Source organism: Erigeron canadensis, chromosome 3, assembly GCF_010389155.1.
Source record: "Erigeron canadensis isolate Cc75 chromosome 3, C_canadensis_v1, whole genome shotgun sequence".
NCBI classification, from domain to species: Eukaryota; Viridiplantae; Streptophyta; class Magnoliopsida; order Asterales; family Asteraceae; genus Erigeron; species Erigeron canadensis.
In genome coordinates this window covers 40,433,481-40,450,298 of record NC_057763.1, presented here as the reverse complement: position 1 = coordinate 40,450,298, position 16,818 = coordinate 40,433,481, and the positions used below count along the sequence as shown (strand labels likewise).

The 16,818-nt window shown below is 33.4% G+C and overlaps 3 protein-coding genes, 1 long non-coding RNA gene and 1 other non-coding gene across 6 annotated transcripts; all 5 read right to left on the bottom strand.

Moving 5' to 3' along the window:
* Positions 1–2,206: 2,206 nt before the first annotated feature.
* On the bottom strand, positions 2,207–3,655 carry LOC122593468 (protein BOLA1, chloroplastic). Its single transcript, XM_043765882.1, has 2 exons — positions 3,542–3,655; positions 2,207–2,675 (listed from the first exon to the last, which is right to left on the bottom strand). Exon 2 carries the CDS (start codon positions 2,648–2,650, stop codon positions 2,342–2,344), a length of 309 nt encoding a protein of 102 aa, XP_043621817.1. The 5' UTR covers positions 2,651–2,675; positions 3,542–3,655; the 3' UTR covers positions 2,207–2,341.
* Positions 3,656–4,882: 1,227 nt separating this feature from the next.
* On the bottom strand, positions 4,883–6,969 carry LOC122594615 (CCR4-NOT transcription complex subunit 1-like). The gene is made up of 6 exons (XM_043767051.1): positions 6,672–6,969; positions 6,162–6,345; positions 5,830–5,933; positions 5,598–5,692; positions 5,292–5,501; positions 4,883–5,080 (listed from the first exon to the last, which is right to left on the bottom strand). Exons 2-6 carry the CDS (start codon positions 6,332–6,334, stop codon positions 5,033–5,035), a joined length of 630 nt encoding a protein of 209 aa, XP_043622986.1. The 5' UTR covers positions 6,335–6,345; positions 6,672–6,969; the 3' UTR covers positions 4,883–5,032.
* A 605-nt stretch (positions 6,970–7,574) lies between these two features.
* LOC122594052 lies at positions 7,575–9,692 on the bottom strand. Of its 2 annotated transcripts, none has more exons than XR_006322917.1 (3): positions 9,466–9,692; positions 8,370–8,438; positions 7,575–7,832 (listed from the first exon to the last, which is right to left on the bottom strand). It is a non-coding gene; the product is annotated as an uncharacterized LOC122594052 (long non-coding RNA). The 2 variants fall into 2 exon arrangements; XR_006322916.1 differs by having other exon boundaries at positions 8,370–8,435.
* Positions 8,944–9,142, bottom strand: LOC122594698. Its single transcript, XR_006323073.1, has one exon. It is a non-coding gene; the product is annotated as a small nucleolar RNA snoR127 (small nucleolar RNA).
* Positions 9,693–10,187: 495 nt separating the features above from the next.
* LOC122593546 (protein SSUH2 homolog) lies at positions 10,188–13,635 on the bottom strand. Its single transcript, XM_043765968.1, has 4 exons — positions 13,457–13,635; positions 11,448–11,544; positions 10,642–10,696; positions 10,188–10,529 (listed from the first exon to the last, which is right to left on the bottom strand). Exons 1-4 carry the CDS (start codon positions 13,595–13,597, stop codon positions 10,325–10,327), a joined length of 498 nt encoding a protein of 165 aa, XP_043621903.1. The 5' UTR covers positions 13,598–13,635; the 3' UTR covers positions 10,188–10,324.
* Positions 13,636–16,818: the final 3,183 nt, after the last annotated feature.

The window sequence follows — 16,818 nt, the reverse complement described above, 5'->3', positions numbered from 1 at the left end:
AGTGGTTGAGCTTAGTTATTGATATCAGTCAACCATATAATATATATTATATTTTAAATATTAAATGGATAAATGAAAACATTATTCGGGTTATAGCCCAAATAAACAAATATCACTCATAATTCAAACCAATTAAGTTGATAAGAGTTTGCTTAACCAAATCATCAAACCCGAAATCCGAATAAGCCAACTCAAATAACCCAAACCCATTTGAGTAAGGTTGGTTATTTAGGTATGAAAAAAAATTAACTATCACATTTTTTTTTATATATAAGAGGTTAGTAATTTTACCTCCAAATATAAGATTTTAATCGTATAAGTATTTTACCTTATACTCTTTTAAGCATATTGTTTGTTGTTGTACAATCAATAATGTTAAAGGTAAAGCAAAACTTAAAACTTATCTTTCATTTTAAAATATTCACAAATTTTAATCATTTAAGATGGTAAAATAGATGCGTTGATTATGAAATGAGAATTATTTTCGATAAGAATGAAGGGTGTAATCGGCTCTTTCTTACGGTTTCTATTTTCCAACATCGGTTAGTAGTGGGCTAGTGGCTAGTGGGTTCCCTCACCCCTTTCAAATTTGATCTTTGTGGTTTCGATTTAGTCTTTTAACCATGTCTTTCACCCTTAAAACGATATATTCATATCCAAAGTAATGCCTAGTCAATCTTATTCTCTCCCTTCTATGACAATAACAATATAATAAAGTGTAGCCTCTTACTTGGAATCGGTATTACGGTTGTTTGACTTAATTGCCGTAAACTTAAGTATTTAAAGTGTTTAACAAAAACAATAAATCTGAAAGTTACTGCTGTTATTATTGAAAAGAAATGGTTGTCTCACATGCAAGTAGTTTGGTTTGTCAACGATATGTTTTTCTTCAATCAATTTAGTGTGGGTCAACAAATTTGATCTTCCAATCAAGAAAAGTGATTAAAGTTGTTAAGTGCTAAATTTCTGGTTTAAATGGGGAATTAATTGGGTTAGGATATGTCAATAGGGTGAATTCTTTATTAGGTGTATACAACAACCCACTAAAATTGAGTGGCAAACGAAATCAGAGTTGATCATGTTACAGGTTTAGTAAACCTTTCTTTTGAGTATTGAACCACTATCGAACCACATTTAAACGAACCAAGAATCGCACTAAACAGTTGTCAAGTAATTCCGTTTTTTTTATATATATATATAAAAAAAAAAGGTAATTCCGTATACAGTCTTTACTAATTATAACCTCTACATTACTACATACTGGTGATTTTGGTAAATACAAATATCGTGTCCAGGTCAAAATGTACACATTTCTAAACCAGCCCAATTAATCCATTGCTAACGTCGTTTATATTATTTTTCAAATATAATATACAATATACTCCGTCGTTTCAGCTTAATTGTCCATGTTACTATTTGTCAACTTTCCTTTTTAAATCCTTAACCTAACCGTTCACATAAAATGATGTTGGACAGCGAGTTAGGCAGGTTAAACATGTCTTCAAGACTTCGAGTTAGGCAGCGTCTAGACAACTACTGCATGTTTCCAATTTAAAATGATGTTGGATAATTTCACATTATTACTAGCACCGCTACAAAGTTAACACCAACAAGAGAATACATCTACAGTTTTGGATACGAAATAGTGTTTACCAGGTAGTTTAACACCAACTGACCTGTTTTGTGAAACTACACCTAGTGGACCCATTTGCCACCATTATAAGCGAGTACAGAGCTAGGCATGTCTACAATCGGAAAACCCAAGTATTCAAATCGATTAATCCTCAATCTATCACATATTCGTAATAGCAAATTACATTAATTTAGTAATCGGGCACAGAAATATACATGGGTAGCTATACATCATCTAAAAGGCAATTGAAAAGAATAGAATCTAGAGTCTAACTATACTAATACTGACAAGTGACAACCAATCAACCATCCGAGTAAATTAACAACTCCATGGGACTATCCTCTAGGTTCCAAAATTAACGAGCTACAATCGTCTGCCTCTGTTAATACATGATGGTATTTAAGGATTTCTACTCTAATATACAATGATAACACCTATGAGGCTAGAATACAAAAGGATGTTAAGCAAATAGATGGAAACTATTAGATGTTAATTTTAACCAATGTTCCAAGTCAAAACTCTACCCCCAAGTTCGTTAACAACCTCTCAGTGGTATAAAAGAACTAGCAGATAGAACACAAACGAATATAGTATCTGTTTATTTCAGCTTTTAGCATTTGCAAACTTTACAAGTACTGACCAATGAGTAACCACTAATAACTGGATAAAAATGCATAAATGAGTCGTGAACTTTATCTTTTAACCTTTTCAATTGAGGCCAGCTTCTTTAGGAGTCTTTGCAACAATCGAAAGTGCATGCAAACCCGATTCCATCTCATCTGCCAATGCATCATAAACCATACGGTGTCGTTTTACAAGATTCTGCCCATCAAACTTGCCAGAAACGACCTTCACATTAAAATGAGTCTCATTTGTGTTGTCCTTAACAGCAGCATGACCCGCGTGCTGATATGACACATCCTCCACTTCCAAAACCTTTGCCTCTAGCACTGATTGAAGCTTTGACTTGATCCTACTTGCCCTTGACAGCATTACATTTGCTCCACGGGAACCCATGATTTTTTATTGCTTGTCCAACTAACTGGAAAAAAAAAAGAAACTTGTTGAACTCAGCAATACTTCACCTCTATTGAGTTCTTAAAAAAAACACACCCATCAAGTGATAGATCTAAGAAGGTGTTTAGGACTATGTATAGCTTATTGCCTTTCTTGACAGCCAAAACGCTGTTTAAAATGTTTGGTTATTAGGTACATTACTTATAGATTATTTTAGAGGAAAAAAGACACTTAATTTTGATTTTGGGGGAGTTCGGCTTATTTTGAACACAAAGCACTCGAAAATATGCACCCCTAAACACCATCTAAAAAGTATATCACAAATATGAACAGCACAATAAGTGGTCATTTGGATTAGTGTACTGATAGTAACAATCTGAACATTGCAAGATTTCAACTACAAGTCACAATAAACAGTTGCTAGTTACCGGGTTGGGCTCATATCATGAATTTGTTACGGGTTGCCATATAACGAACTACTGATATACCTTTATTTTACAAATGACAAGAAATACTATCAAAATCAGTCAATGCATCAAAAGAATTATCCGAGGTGAAAATGACAACGAAAGATCACAAATTCGAGAATACTTTTTCTTTTTCTTTTGAAGGAAGACATTTTCACAATACACACTCATTCACACATTTGTCTTTAACGCGACTCGAACTCACAAAGTAATGGTTTCACTCCTAAAATAGTCAAGTCGCATCCAAATCCCTAACATGAGCATATTTATAGGCACAAAACAAATCAATTATCATTCAAAACCCTAATAGCAAATTACAAAATAATAAGAAAATGAAAAATATATATATCAAATGCATAGAGATAGCTTTAACTCATGAGCAGCAATTATCACTTAAATTGGTATTTTACGGAATGAAAATAACCTTTTTTTAACTGTGGGTTTGCTTTCTAATCGTGTGTCGTTGCTTGCTTGGCTTCGAATCTGCTACTGATATTATTAGAAATTAGATAATGGGGGTTTTGCTTTGAACATTTTTGAAAATAGTAATGCCCAATTGAGTTATTGGGCTTTAAATTGGGCTAAAATCCTTTACTTACATAGTTAAAAACCCGTGATAGCGAATTCGAATGATGAGATAACGGGACTGTTTGGCAGGAGCTTATTGAGAGCTTTTTAGGGGACGGGACTTTTGGATTTTAAAATAAAAGCTCCTCTTGTAAAAATAATCTTGTTTGGTTAGGAAGGGTTTGGGATTTTATAATTAAAAATAAGAGCTCCAATGGGCTTTTAAATAAAGCTCTTAGAAGAAGCGTCGAAAAAAAGCTCCAACCCCTACTTATTCAAATTACCAAAATAGGCTTTCTACAACTGTTGCTTACATATCCACCCCTATGAAGTTAACTGGGTATGTGATTTTGCAGCTAATTAAAGGCAAAAAAATCAGCGAAAGGATTACTTTAATGGACTAGATAGTATGCATTCAAATCACACGTGTTTATCAACATGGTTTGCTTAAAGATTTTTTGGCTACAGCATGATTAGATGACATGTTGCCATGTTTGTATATATATTTTATTTATATCTATTTAAATAGTTAATTGTTTTTTTTACTTATGTTTTGGAAGCCTGGAAGGCCAATACGAATAAGTTTATTAGAAGTAATTGACTAACAGGATGCTAACAAGATCCTCCTATATGTCATGTCATCATCAAAAGGTAGTATTGTTTGATCATAAGTACGGTAGCTCTTATGATATGGTGGTTAATATTGTTTTGTACAAAGACTTGTTTAAGCATAGTTATTTAGGTTACTGCTATCGTTCGAGTGATTACAATTTGTATAGATCACATATTAATTTTATAGATTTCTTATGTTTTTTTGTAAGTAAATTCTATGCCCATTAATATAATTATACATTTTTTAGCTACATTTCACAGCCTGTTACCAAACACTTTTATACAATTAGAAGCTTTAGTTTTACAGCTCCAGCTTTCAATTCTAGCCACAGCCTCTAGTTTCAGCCCCAACCCGTAGCTCCAGCTACTTTTGACAAACATACCCAACCTGTTTGATTTATGTTATAACTTGGATTTGATAAATTGCACAACTACAAGACCCAATAAATACTACAAACAACGATACACCTGACTATATATACTACGTACCCGAGATAGTTTACAAATGTGACACTCCCATAAATAACAATAATACAAAGGAAAAAATAAAAACATGTCATCCGAAGCCAAACATAAAGATCAATCACCAAATGAGATCATTAATTATATGAATTTTCCATAAGTCTGTCAATACGTACAATCTCATACCAACAAACAAAATGATAGTGAAAATATGATTATATGAAACTTCTTTAAATATGATAATAATATGATCAAATCTTATCTCCAACATCTGTCAAAAGCTTCCAGAAGGAATTACTGTCGGCGGTGCCATTGTCTCTGGCTGCATAATAAACAAACTTGTCAAATGCAGGTTGAGTAACTTATCGAAATTGTAATGTTCCGTACCAGTCAAAATGGGTTGGATCGGATTGGATTGGATTGACATGAAATACATTTTTTTTTTTTTATCAGAAAGAGTCATTAAGCACAATCAATTAAGTGTGTCATATAATATATGATAATAAGCTAAGGATGATATATGAAAGATGTACCTCATTGTTTGGTTGTGAGACAGGACTATTGTGTTGGTTAGCAGGGAGGGAATGTGATGTATCTCCGGCAAGTGTTATTTCGACAAAAGAAACAAGCTCTGAATGAGTGACACGCAGATGTGATATTTTTAATATATGTTTGCAGTACATAGGCCACTCCTTAAGACGTTCTGTAAACTGTTCCAGTGCCGTTATGCCAAAGCTATACATCTGCATATATAAAAAATATTTCATTGTAAAATAGGCAAGTTCCTTAAAAAAATTGACATTCTAGGAAAATAATTTTTTCCTAAAGTTAGTACTGACTTTAGAATCCACAGGTTTACGCGATGCATCTAGAACCTGTCGCAAGGCAATACCAAGAGGCAAATGGGTCAGAAGGTGATTCTTAATAAGCGATCCTGCAAATATCAAGTTTATGATAAGTTCAATGTGTCTCACATAAAGATATACTTGTAGTAAACAACAATGATATTCACTACTATATATACTGTCTATACTCTATCATAAATACTGAGTATAAAAATGAAGGCCTTACCTAAGAGCAGTGCAGCCAGTCGAAGTTGTCTGTCAGGGTATCTGTTGAAAAACTTGTATTCTTCAAAATAGTTCGCAATCATGCACTCAAATATCGACCGTTCCCTAACATGTTACATATGACATATCATAGCAGCACGACATTAGTACTAGTGATCATTTAAACTAAAAACATAAATACTACTTGGGGTCCTCGGAGCCACAGACTTTTTTCAGATTTCATGGTATATATATAGTAATGTATAAATTACTGCAACATATATATATTATACGAGATAGAAAATTATATGTATTAGTAAAAAGTTAAAATAAGTGTAGAAATTAAGAATAAACCTCTGGTTAGAAGATTGCCTGAGCCCAGTCATCGTTTGAATCATTGCATCAATCGTCAATTTACCAGAGAAATATTGCCCTAAGTAAGAATTTCCCTCTGTCTCTATATCATCTTTGGTTTTTACTACTTGAGATGTTGATAAATCAACAGTACAATCACCATTGTTCTTCATTCGATCTTCAACTGTTGTTTATAATTATATTCAAACAATTTGTCTCGTATTCATAATACTAAACATATATTTAGACTTCATTCAAAAACACTAAATAGCAAAACCAACAATCTAAAATACTTTAACGTATTTCAATAAACAAATAAGTTGTGTACAACGGCTGTAAATTATTTTTATGGGAGATTATTTTATTCAAAGATTTTACTGCGTGTTATTCAGGTTTATCACAATGCAATATATATATTATAAAAGAACGCAATTATATACCCATAGATAATAATCTGCCGATGTCATTTATAATTAAGAAGACTTTATTTATCAGTCACGAATTACATACCTTTTTTCCTGTCTCGTGCTTTAGTAATTACGAAAGAGTTTGGAAACCATGCATCTGTGATATATATACAGTCAAGAGTCAGAAGTAGAGAAGGAATGCCAGACCATATGTGATTACAAAAAGCCCATTTATTATTGGGCTAATAGTAATTGATGTAAATGTAGAACATAATACTTTTTGATTTGTGAATTTAAACTGGTAAACGATTTTGAAAACTTATACTATAACTTTTTTATTCATCATAGTCCAAGGTTTAGATCATACTAGTTGGGTCCATTCTCAGTTTAATCCGGCAAAACCCAACAACTTGTACGAATTAATAAAATTTACAAGTTTATAAAGAATCCAAATACCTCTTTAAATTACAATCCGTTCATACTTTCATCAATGCGAGACGAGATTTTAGTTGGTGAAAAACTTAGTTTTGGCTACATCCCACTATTTCATGATTTTTCAGATCCCTGATAACCCAAAATTCAAATAACGTACCTGACCCGTCAACACCCCAACCCTAATCCTTTCTAACAAATTGATAGATATTTTGTCTTTTCAGCTATGGTGTTACAAGGTTATCATTGAATTATGACAACTTTCAAACATCACACACCAAAATCATGTATTAATATATAATGTTTGATCAGAGTATATATTTTCAATATTGTAATAATCACCAAAATCAGAGTATTTTTCTTATAGCCACGTTAGCTTTCATGTTTCGGAATTAGGTCGGATCGTGTACTATCAGCTAGTTTCTTACTAGCAATTTTAATATATATAATATTTAATGCAGTTAAAAAAAAAAACCTCCCCGACAGAGGACCTCCTTCAAGAAACGGGTCTATTTGACACTGCTTTCAAATGTTGGTAATCTGTTTGCAGCTATAGCAAGACACAACATTGATGTATAGAGTATAAACAGATGCTTTCAAATGTTGGTAATCTGTTTGCAGCTATAGCTAGACACAACATTGATATATAGAGTATAAACAGATGAATTAACCATACTTAATTTCACATTACAGATACTAACAGGGAATGGGGATTGATTTGCTAATCTACTGCAACAAATTCCACAGCTGCAAGCTCTAAACACGGAATTGAATAGCCTCGATAGCCATTTCCAACCACCCAAGCAAATGACATCAGTTTACAATATACTATCTGCATTGATCCATTAAAACTTTTCAAAATGACTGCCCTTTAGACAACTGGGTCATAATTATAATGCAGGGTGCCACTGCTGGGGGTTGGCTACATGTGTAAACAGACTTTTAGCAAAAAGTGATAACTAATGATATTTGGGTCTGATTAACTAGCAGGTTATATATGCTTAGTGTCAGACCTATTCTGAACATCTGTTTCATCATTAACGCGTCTAGGCCGGTGAAATGGGTAACAAAACTGGCATTAAAGAAACATGTCAAACAAGCTGAATGAATGCATAAAACCTCAACGTTTATTTATTAAAAAAAGATCACTTTTTATGTAGTTTATAGTACTTCTGTGATAATGCACACTGTTTTTTTATAAAAAAAACTCAACACTTTAGCAGTTTAAATTAAGTTCACCATACCCGACCAAGACAATACAAATACCCTTTTGACCCATTACCCTATCAACCCAACTTACCACATCTATGCACGGGTATATGGTATATATCAAGAGTAAAGAAAAGAAATTAGAGAAACGCAAGTGAACCATGGAAAATGTATTTATATCCAGGGCCAGGAGTTTTCATCGGCTTAGTACACATCTTAAGTTCAACTGCTGCCACAATAATAAAAACAATTAACTGGAAAATGGAGTTTGAAAGATTTACAATCACAAATACAATTTTTAGTTTCGTCCTGAACCGCATCACTCAACTGGGAAAAGCAATACTAATACATATAAGATGATGTGATAGCTATTGGTTATATTCGATAAAAGACCATATGCACAATTCTGAATGACAAAAAGATGAAATGTCGGAGATTTATAATGGCATCACCTAACTGCAGCACAGGCAATTAACTTCAAATAGGCACTTCATTCAAAAAAGTACCAGCAGTTTTAGATTAATTCATGCATACATATTTACACATCTTGATCTTAACCTACATCTATTCATATTCTGTCCACGGATATAGAAAACTTGCCATATAAAGGAAGTCAAACTTTGGTGAAAAAGCATAAAAGGGATTAGTGCAGGTCAGTTTGGAATGACTAGCAACATCTTTTTTTCTGAGTGGCAAAAAAACAATCAACAAATGAAATGCCCTACTCATAAATATCTGGTCAGCTAGAAACCGATCTCTGTTTTATCATCAGAGAGTTGCACTTCAACAAAAGGATGTCAACTGTAGGATGCACAGTGCATAGGAGGAGAGGTAACAAAACCGTTTCCAGTCCAATAGCTGCTGGGCAAGCTACTATAAACAACCCAATGGAGCACATCAAAAGTCTGATTTGGCTAAGTTGCATCATTCCAGAAATCCACATTACATTATTTTTCTGTTCTGCTAGAGTTGGTCAAAAATATAAATTTAAAAAAAAAAAAAATCAAGTTGGGAGTAAAAAGAAGGGTGACTTTTTTTCTACAGGGTTGATCCAAATCACATAACTTTAGGATAAAACCAATTACAGTAAGATACAGTATCACATAAAGCTCTTGCTTAAAAATTTAACCTCTTCTAAAAGGTAGACTCTTCCATTTTGCAAAAGCAATCAGTAACCAGAAGACAGATAATTAAGTTTATATTCGTACGGAAACAAAATGCAAAAGCAATCAGTAAACTGATTAGAAATACAATACCCGCTATGAGTTCACCTGATCAACAAGCCCCCAGTGAAACTATGCATCACCACAGATGAGAAGACAAATAATTAAGTTTTTGTTATAATAAATGTAACATGTCAGCACAGTTAATTAACACTACTAAATACATCTTCTTCTTACATTACATCACAATAATAATAAGAAGAAGAATATACGAGTAAAATAATTAGGGTTTTTAATGGAAAACTGATACTTCGACATAAACAAAGTGAAACAGTATTGTTTTAAGTTTCTATATCTCTTTCTATTTAAAGTAAAATCCTCGACAAAAGCCCTAACTAGGCCCAACTAAGCAGGCCTCTTTTATTATTTCTTTCTTACATCATTACAAGCCCAGATAGTTTTTAGAAATTACTAGAAGTGTAGAACCAATGTTTTCGATGCAAGGCAGGATTCCCAATCATTTTAGTAGACGGTTAAGGCTCAACCAGCCGAGTAAACCGAATCGAAAAAATTGCTCTCTCTTATTATGTAGTTATAAATTATCTGATAGGTTCCATGATAGGTTTTTCACAACAATCAAAAGGTAATGAAACTAGTGGCAAATTATCACTACATGTGATAGTCATGTTTGAATAACTACTTTAAAATTACAAGACATTACAGTCTAGTATAATCTTTATTTGAATACGGTTTTAAAAGTTATATGTGATACCGTTTTTTAGGATATACAGTGTATTTTATATATGGATGTAATGTTCCTAAGTAGTTTTGGTACATGGATTGTATCAATTAATCTAAATGTAAATTTTGGATTCACCTTATATTCTACGTACAGAAATGTTTTCTTCAAAATGATACATACACTACAACATGGAAGAAAGAAGTGTCCCAGCTAAGCTATATCATCATTTGGGAGCAAATTTTCTGCCCTTTTGCGATCACGTAACATATCACGAACCTTGTAATTACCCCGATCTCCAACTTGAGCTTCATGTTCATCTTTCTTCATGAAATGAAATCCCATAAGATACCTGTATTCTCCCGTCCCAAGACAGCGTGAGCAGTAAGCTAGCCCACTACCACCACAAGTCTTACACCTGTGAAATACCAGGAAAAAAAAAAGGAAGGGTGTATAAGTTATAGCGATAAATTTGCTTATTACTTGATTGTACATGTTTTAAAAGTGCTCGAGGTTTGGGGGTACTTCACCATTTTGGCCACTCCCCACTTGGGAGCATTGCTAATTCAACATTATTTGTCCTTCCTACAAGAGACTAAACAAGCATCATTTGTAAGCACCAAATGTCAGTTTCTGTCAAATGGTAAAATGTGCAAACATGAGTTGAGTAGTGAAAAGTGACAGATCCTGAAACCCATGCCATTATCACCAGTTTATGCAGTTAAGATATTTCGTTAGATTTTCAGCATGGAGTCATAAATTAAAGACAGTTCTCTGCCACCATAATTTAAGCTATGATCAATTTGTATATTATATCAACTACCAACCTTAACAAGTTATCTACTTTTTGCAAAATGGGTCAAGATTTCTTGACGTCAAGTGTGGCAATTTTTTTATTTAACAATGTGTTCATTCAGACTATGTTTTTATCTGATGGGCCAAGCAGGTAATACAAAACGGGTCAAAATTGCCCAAAGTGGACCACTATACTTGTAATGCATAAAAGCCCATAAGGAATTATACCAAGAAAGTAAGAGCTTTTCATTAGAAATGAACTATACTAGCTAGATTATCAATTAAAAAATATAACCTCTATACTCATATTTCACACACCAATTATTTAATAAAAATTATTAAAACAAAAGTGTTATGGGTCAGCCCGACGCCCCGACCAAATACTACCTGTTTTGACATATCACCATACCTACAGGTTCTAATGACTCAAACTTTAGTTCAGAAAACCAACATGTTTTTTGAACACTAAAGAAAAAGTTAGTGCTCAACAAGGTTTGTAGCGTGTTTGTTTGTGATGGAAGGGAGAGAGGGTAAGACTGACCTTTGCCACAACAATCATGACAATCAACTCTGCCACTGCCTCTGCAAACAACACATGAAGGATCCGGTTTTGGTCTTTTCTCTAATCTAACATTAGACTGCAAGAAGCAGAGGGTATATTAGAGACCTGAGTATTCGTCAAAAGCACCCAACATGAAATAAGCAGATCAAAACAGTAAATTTCAGCAGAGCACAAGCAAATGAATTAGCATATTTTTAATTGTTTGAGAACACTTGTCAACAAAGTAGCGAACAATGAAATCATCAATGGTTTCATGTCGAAAAATTGAGTTATCCTTTTGTATCCAAAAGGAAAAAAAACATTATATGGCAACTTAGTTTTTGACTTTTTGTCAATTCCCACCTAATGCAACTTAGCTTGTTTCATACCTACAGTTACAAGATAGGCAACTACTTCGAATTTCCTTAGATCTAAGTAACCCATATTGGCTAAAATAGACAAAAACATAAGTCACTAGCAGTGTTAACAAAAACCATTCTGCCTGAAGTAGGAATTGAGGATTAATAACATCCTATCAGTATGCTTATACGCTTTAGCCGAAATTTGACCTCTTTGACTAATTTCCTTTTCAGCTATATCTTTTGATCTGACCCATTTTAGTTCGAGATAAATCATAACAAAAAACGTTTCATCCTGAAATCAATTGGTAAAAGGTTAGTTTGTTAGACTGTTAGAGAATTCATATTTTAGAAGTGGCTTAAATTTGCATTCAAGATAGTACCACACACCTACCTTAAAATATTTGTCCTTCAAGGAGTTCGTGTTAAAGGGTGTTGATTTCAAGGACCAGATATCTCATTGAATCGTGTTTTGAGTCCCAAAAACAACAATTCGACCCTATATTGTGCAATCGTTACACAAACTTTACTATGGGATAGTACAAATATTAAAAATCTTGATTTAGGCATCAAGAATCCTGTGTGGAACTAATCAACAATGTGACCCTATCTTCATTGAAAAAACTGCCGCACAAGCGGTTACAAGACCTAGACATCGTGGGCAACTGATCAAAAACTTTAATACTATCCATTAAATGGTCTCTAAAAGGTCTAGGAGGTTACAATAACATGTGCCACAAATGAGCGTAGTTGCAGATGAGCATGGTTGTTTTACATCAGCACGTCTTGTATTTACATCAGCACTATGAACTCAACAATTCGACCCTATATTGCTTATACAAGTTGGCTTCCACGTCTTGTTGATATACATCAGCACTATGAACTCGACGTTTTTTATAGTCAATTTTCAATGAGGTTTCAGGTCGCTACCCTAAGCTCAGCAAGTGCTTTGCCTCGAGTACCAATGAGACCGCCACAAGAGAGTGTGACCCCCCTAGACTCCCCTACATATGTATGGGTCGAGATGTCACCGTTGACTTACTTCCAAGTCTAACAACAAAATCCCCTATTAAGCTCCTTCAAGGTGTTTGGATAGAAAACCTTATTCGCTTTCCGGGGAAGAATAAGCTTAATTAAACCCCACAGTTGTAGCTTTTTAAAAGGAACAGGTAAGCTATTTTTCAGCATAACACCCTGTCCTCTTGGCAACTTAATTGGTATATTACACTTGGTAATTTAGTTTTTTTTGTGTGCAGGACCAATCATGATATTCTGCTGGATATTAAGGGCATAAAGGCAAACTTGGGAAGCTGAGGGACTGCTTGTGCATACCTCATGACCTGTATATAATCGTTACTGTTGATGCTAGGGTCCTTTCCTTATTTTGCAATGTAATCCTATGTTTGTTTCTACCAGATTTGGGGGTTTGTTCATTCAATAATTACTTGTATTAAAACTATCTTGAGTCGTCTAGAATGATTCTTAGAATCTATCTTGGTTTCAATTAATTCTTCACACCCCCTTCTAATATTTGACAACTTTAATGTAAGAAATTGAAGTTTTGATAACAAAATTAACGGGGAAAAAAAAAAGTATGAGAAGCATATATATAGGAAAGTGTTAGTTGGTAAGTTAGTTGAGTGAGTGTACCTCAGTTTTAACAATCCAAGATGGCTTGGGGATGGATAGAAGAGGTCTTCGGCTGTGAATTTCCGGAGGTGGAGCGCCGTTGGCCTGAAATCTTACTACTGTGGTTGTGGGCGACAACATTCCTCCACCCGTTACCACCATTATTTTTGTATTCTCTTTCTCTTTCTTTTTTGGAATAAAATTTCCGGTTATAATATATAGGGTTAAATGCAAATTTCATCCCTGTGGTTTTTTGAAAAACGGCTTTTCATCCCTCTGTTAATTTTTAAGTTTTTTTCAGCCCTGTGGTCTAACTTCTGTTAATTTCATTCGTCTCTGTCGTTAACTCCCCCATGTGCGAGTCATGTGAGAAGCATTTTTGTCCTTTTACACAGTTTCATCTATGTCCTTCAAACCTCCAAACCCAGATTCATTCACTCTTTCTCTTTGTGAAAAGAAATCTTCATCCCTTTAATAAAATACATATCCATATAATTATTAACCTAATCTATATCGATCTTTATACCAACCACATCCAAATCCATATTCACAAGCGAATATATCATATGCAGGAACACCTGAAACCTATATGCTTATTCTCATCAACATCTATGACATCAATCAATTTTTAATATCATAAGTAAATCCATAATTAAATTCCTTCAAAACCAATTTCATCTTTAAGAATACAAACACAAACACAAAGAAAAATCAGTCATTATAGTGGCGCTTGTTGGGTTCATATCTTCTCCGTTTCCCAACATTTTTTTTATTTTTTTATATTTTCTCCCAAATCGATCGATGGATTTATGCTGCTGCTACAATATCCAAGAATCTCCCATAAGACACGACAATGGCCGGATATTGTTGGTGATGGTCAAATCTGTATATTTGAAGGTAGATATAAATACATGAAGGTATAAATCTATAAAAATTGCCATAGATTTGATGAAGGTATATATATATACAGTACTGCCAAATTGAATCAAAGCAATAAATATGTATTCGGAATTAAGATTACTACGGAGTATTTTTTTTTTTCTTCACAACAAATGGACTTCCTGATTTGAGTTTGGAAAATTGACTATGAATGATATTTCTTGATTTGAGTATGAAAAATTGATTGACTATGAATATATGATGTAACATGTAAGTTTATGTATGTATATATATGTATATGTATGAAAGGGTTTCTGGGTAGTGAGTAGAAAGGAAGTAAAAGGACGAAAATGCCCTTTACATGAGTTGCACGTGAAGGGGAGTTAACAGAGATAGGGACGAAGTCGCACCACAGGGATGGAAAAAAATTAAAAACTAACAGAGGGATGAAAGTCTCTTTTTTTGAATAACCATAGGGACGAAATTCGCATTTAACCCTAATATATAAAGATTGGTTATGGTTATATTAAATTATTGAGTAAATTACACTTTTCGTCCCTAAAGTTGGCACGTTTTTCACTTTTCGTCCCTTAAGTGAAAAAATTACAATTTTGACCTTAAAGTTGACAGATTTTTTCAATCATCATCCCTCGCCAAACGCCGTTAAGTTTCAGCCGTTAAGTCGGACACGTGCAAAACACGTGAGGGGCTGAAACTGCAAAAAATGACAAGTTCAGGGACGAAAATTGAAATATACTTTTCTGTTTTCATCATCTTCATCTTCTCCGGCTGACTTTCGTCTAGAAAATTCGCTGGAAAACTTAAAATGCCAATATCTCACTCGTTTCTTCGAATTAGACCACAAAACCACCACCAAACTTCTCAAAATTAATTTCCGCACGAATCCTAACCAAAAGATTTCAGATTCAACACTTGCCGGGAAACTCAAAATACCCATAACATGTATTTTGAGCAATATTTCTGTACGATTTAGCTTGTTCCAAGAATGCAATATTTCTGTTTTCGCAAATAAGTCCATGTTGGATTAGGTGTACGTGCTCCTCACTAAGACACCAATGGTGTGCCTCATTCATTATTCCATATTCATCTAGTATTGTGTTAAGTTTCATAGCGATTCGTTACCTTTCATTTTTGGCGATTTAGTTAGATGTTAGTTTCATCGTAAGGTTTTCGATATAGTTTACTGGTCAATCGTTAAGGTTATTAAGTTGTTACAATAATTAGATTAGTAGATTGAGGTACAAAAGAATTAGGGTGTGACAACCGATTCATCGGATCTCGTTTTGGTTATAAATTATTCGCACTCAAAGTTGCCAGTTCGTACAAGTTCCATGCTAGTTTGTTGATTTTTTTGGTCAACCGGGTCTTGGTTACAATTTCATTTACAATGCTTTTCATTTACATTTCATGAAATATTGGCATTTTAAGATTTTTTTTTGGTTAAGATTCGTGCGGAAATTAATTTTGAGAAGTTTCGTGGTGGTTTCGTGGTCAAATTCGAAGAAAAGAGTGAGATATCGGCATTTTAAGTTTTCCGGCGAATTTTTTGACGAAAGTCAGCCGGAGAAGATGAAGATGATGACAACAGAAAAGTAAATTTCAGTTTTCGTCTCTGAACTTGTCATTTTTTGTTGTTTCAGTCCCTCACATGTTTTGCACGTGTCCGACTTAACGGCTGAAACTTAACGACGTTTGGCGAGGGACGATGATTGAAAAAATATGCCAACTTTAAGATCAAAATTGTAATTTTTTCACTTAAGGGTCGAAAATTGGAAAACGTGCCAACTTTATGGACGAAAAGTGTAATTTACTCTAAATTATTAATACTCATGCTTTTTTTAGTTGTTTACTAGATTTTATACCCGTGTCCAACACTGGACACAGGGTTTACGATATTATCAATATTAGATTGTTGACATTTAATTCATAAAAACTTATAATTTTGAAAATATACGGTTCTAAATGTTATACTCAGCAAGTAATAGTACAATAATCACGGGTTAATCACTGTCGTTATTAGCTGAAACATATTAATGGAATTGTTTGTCATGTTCATTTCACAAGGCACATAATACAATAAATTTTTTATTATAGAACTTTTTGAAACCAGTTTTACTCATAATGTGATATTGTTATTAAAGGTAATTAAGAATTAAAACATAAACATATTTGTGATCTTGTACTTGACATTCAAGTATATATACTTGATCATGATGCGGGCCCATAACACGAATATGTTTATTTTCAAATAATGATTAGGATTGTTTTCATATTCTTTGATAACAATTAGGACTCTTGATTTGAGTGACAATCGTAACTTTAAAAAATTAAATATGAATATTTTTTGTAACTTTTTTTTAAAATTGTTTTCAAAAATCCTCTTAAGTTGATGGCTAAAGATAAATATAAATTAAGTATTCATGACTAAAAAGCATAAATTATCATGAAAAACAAAAAAATTTAAATTATTGAAACTTTTTATA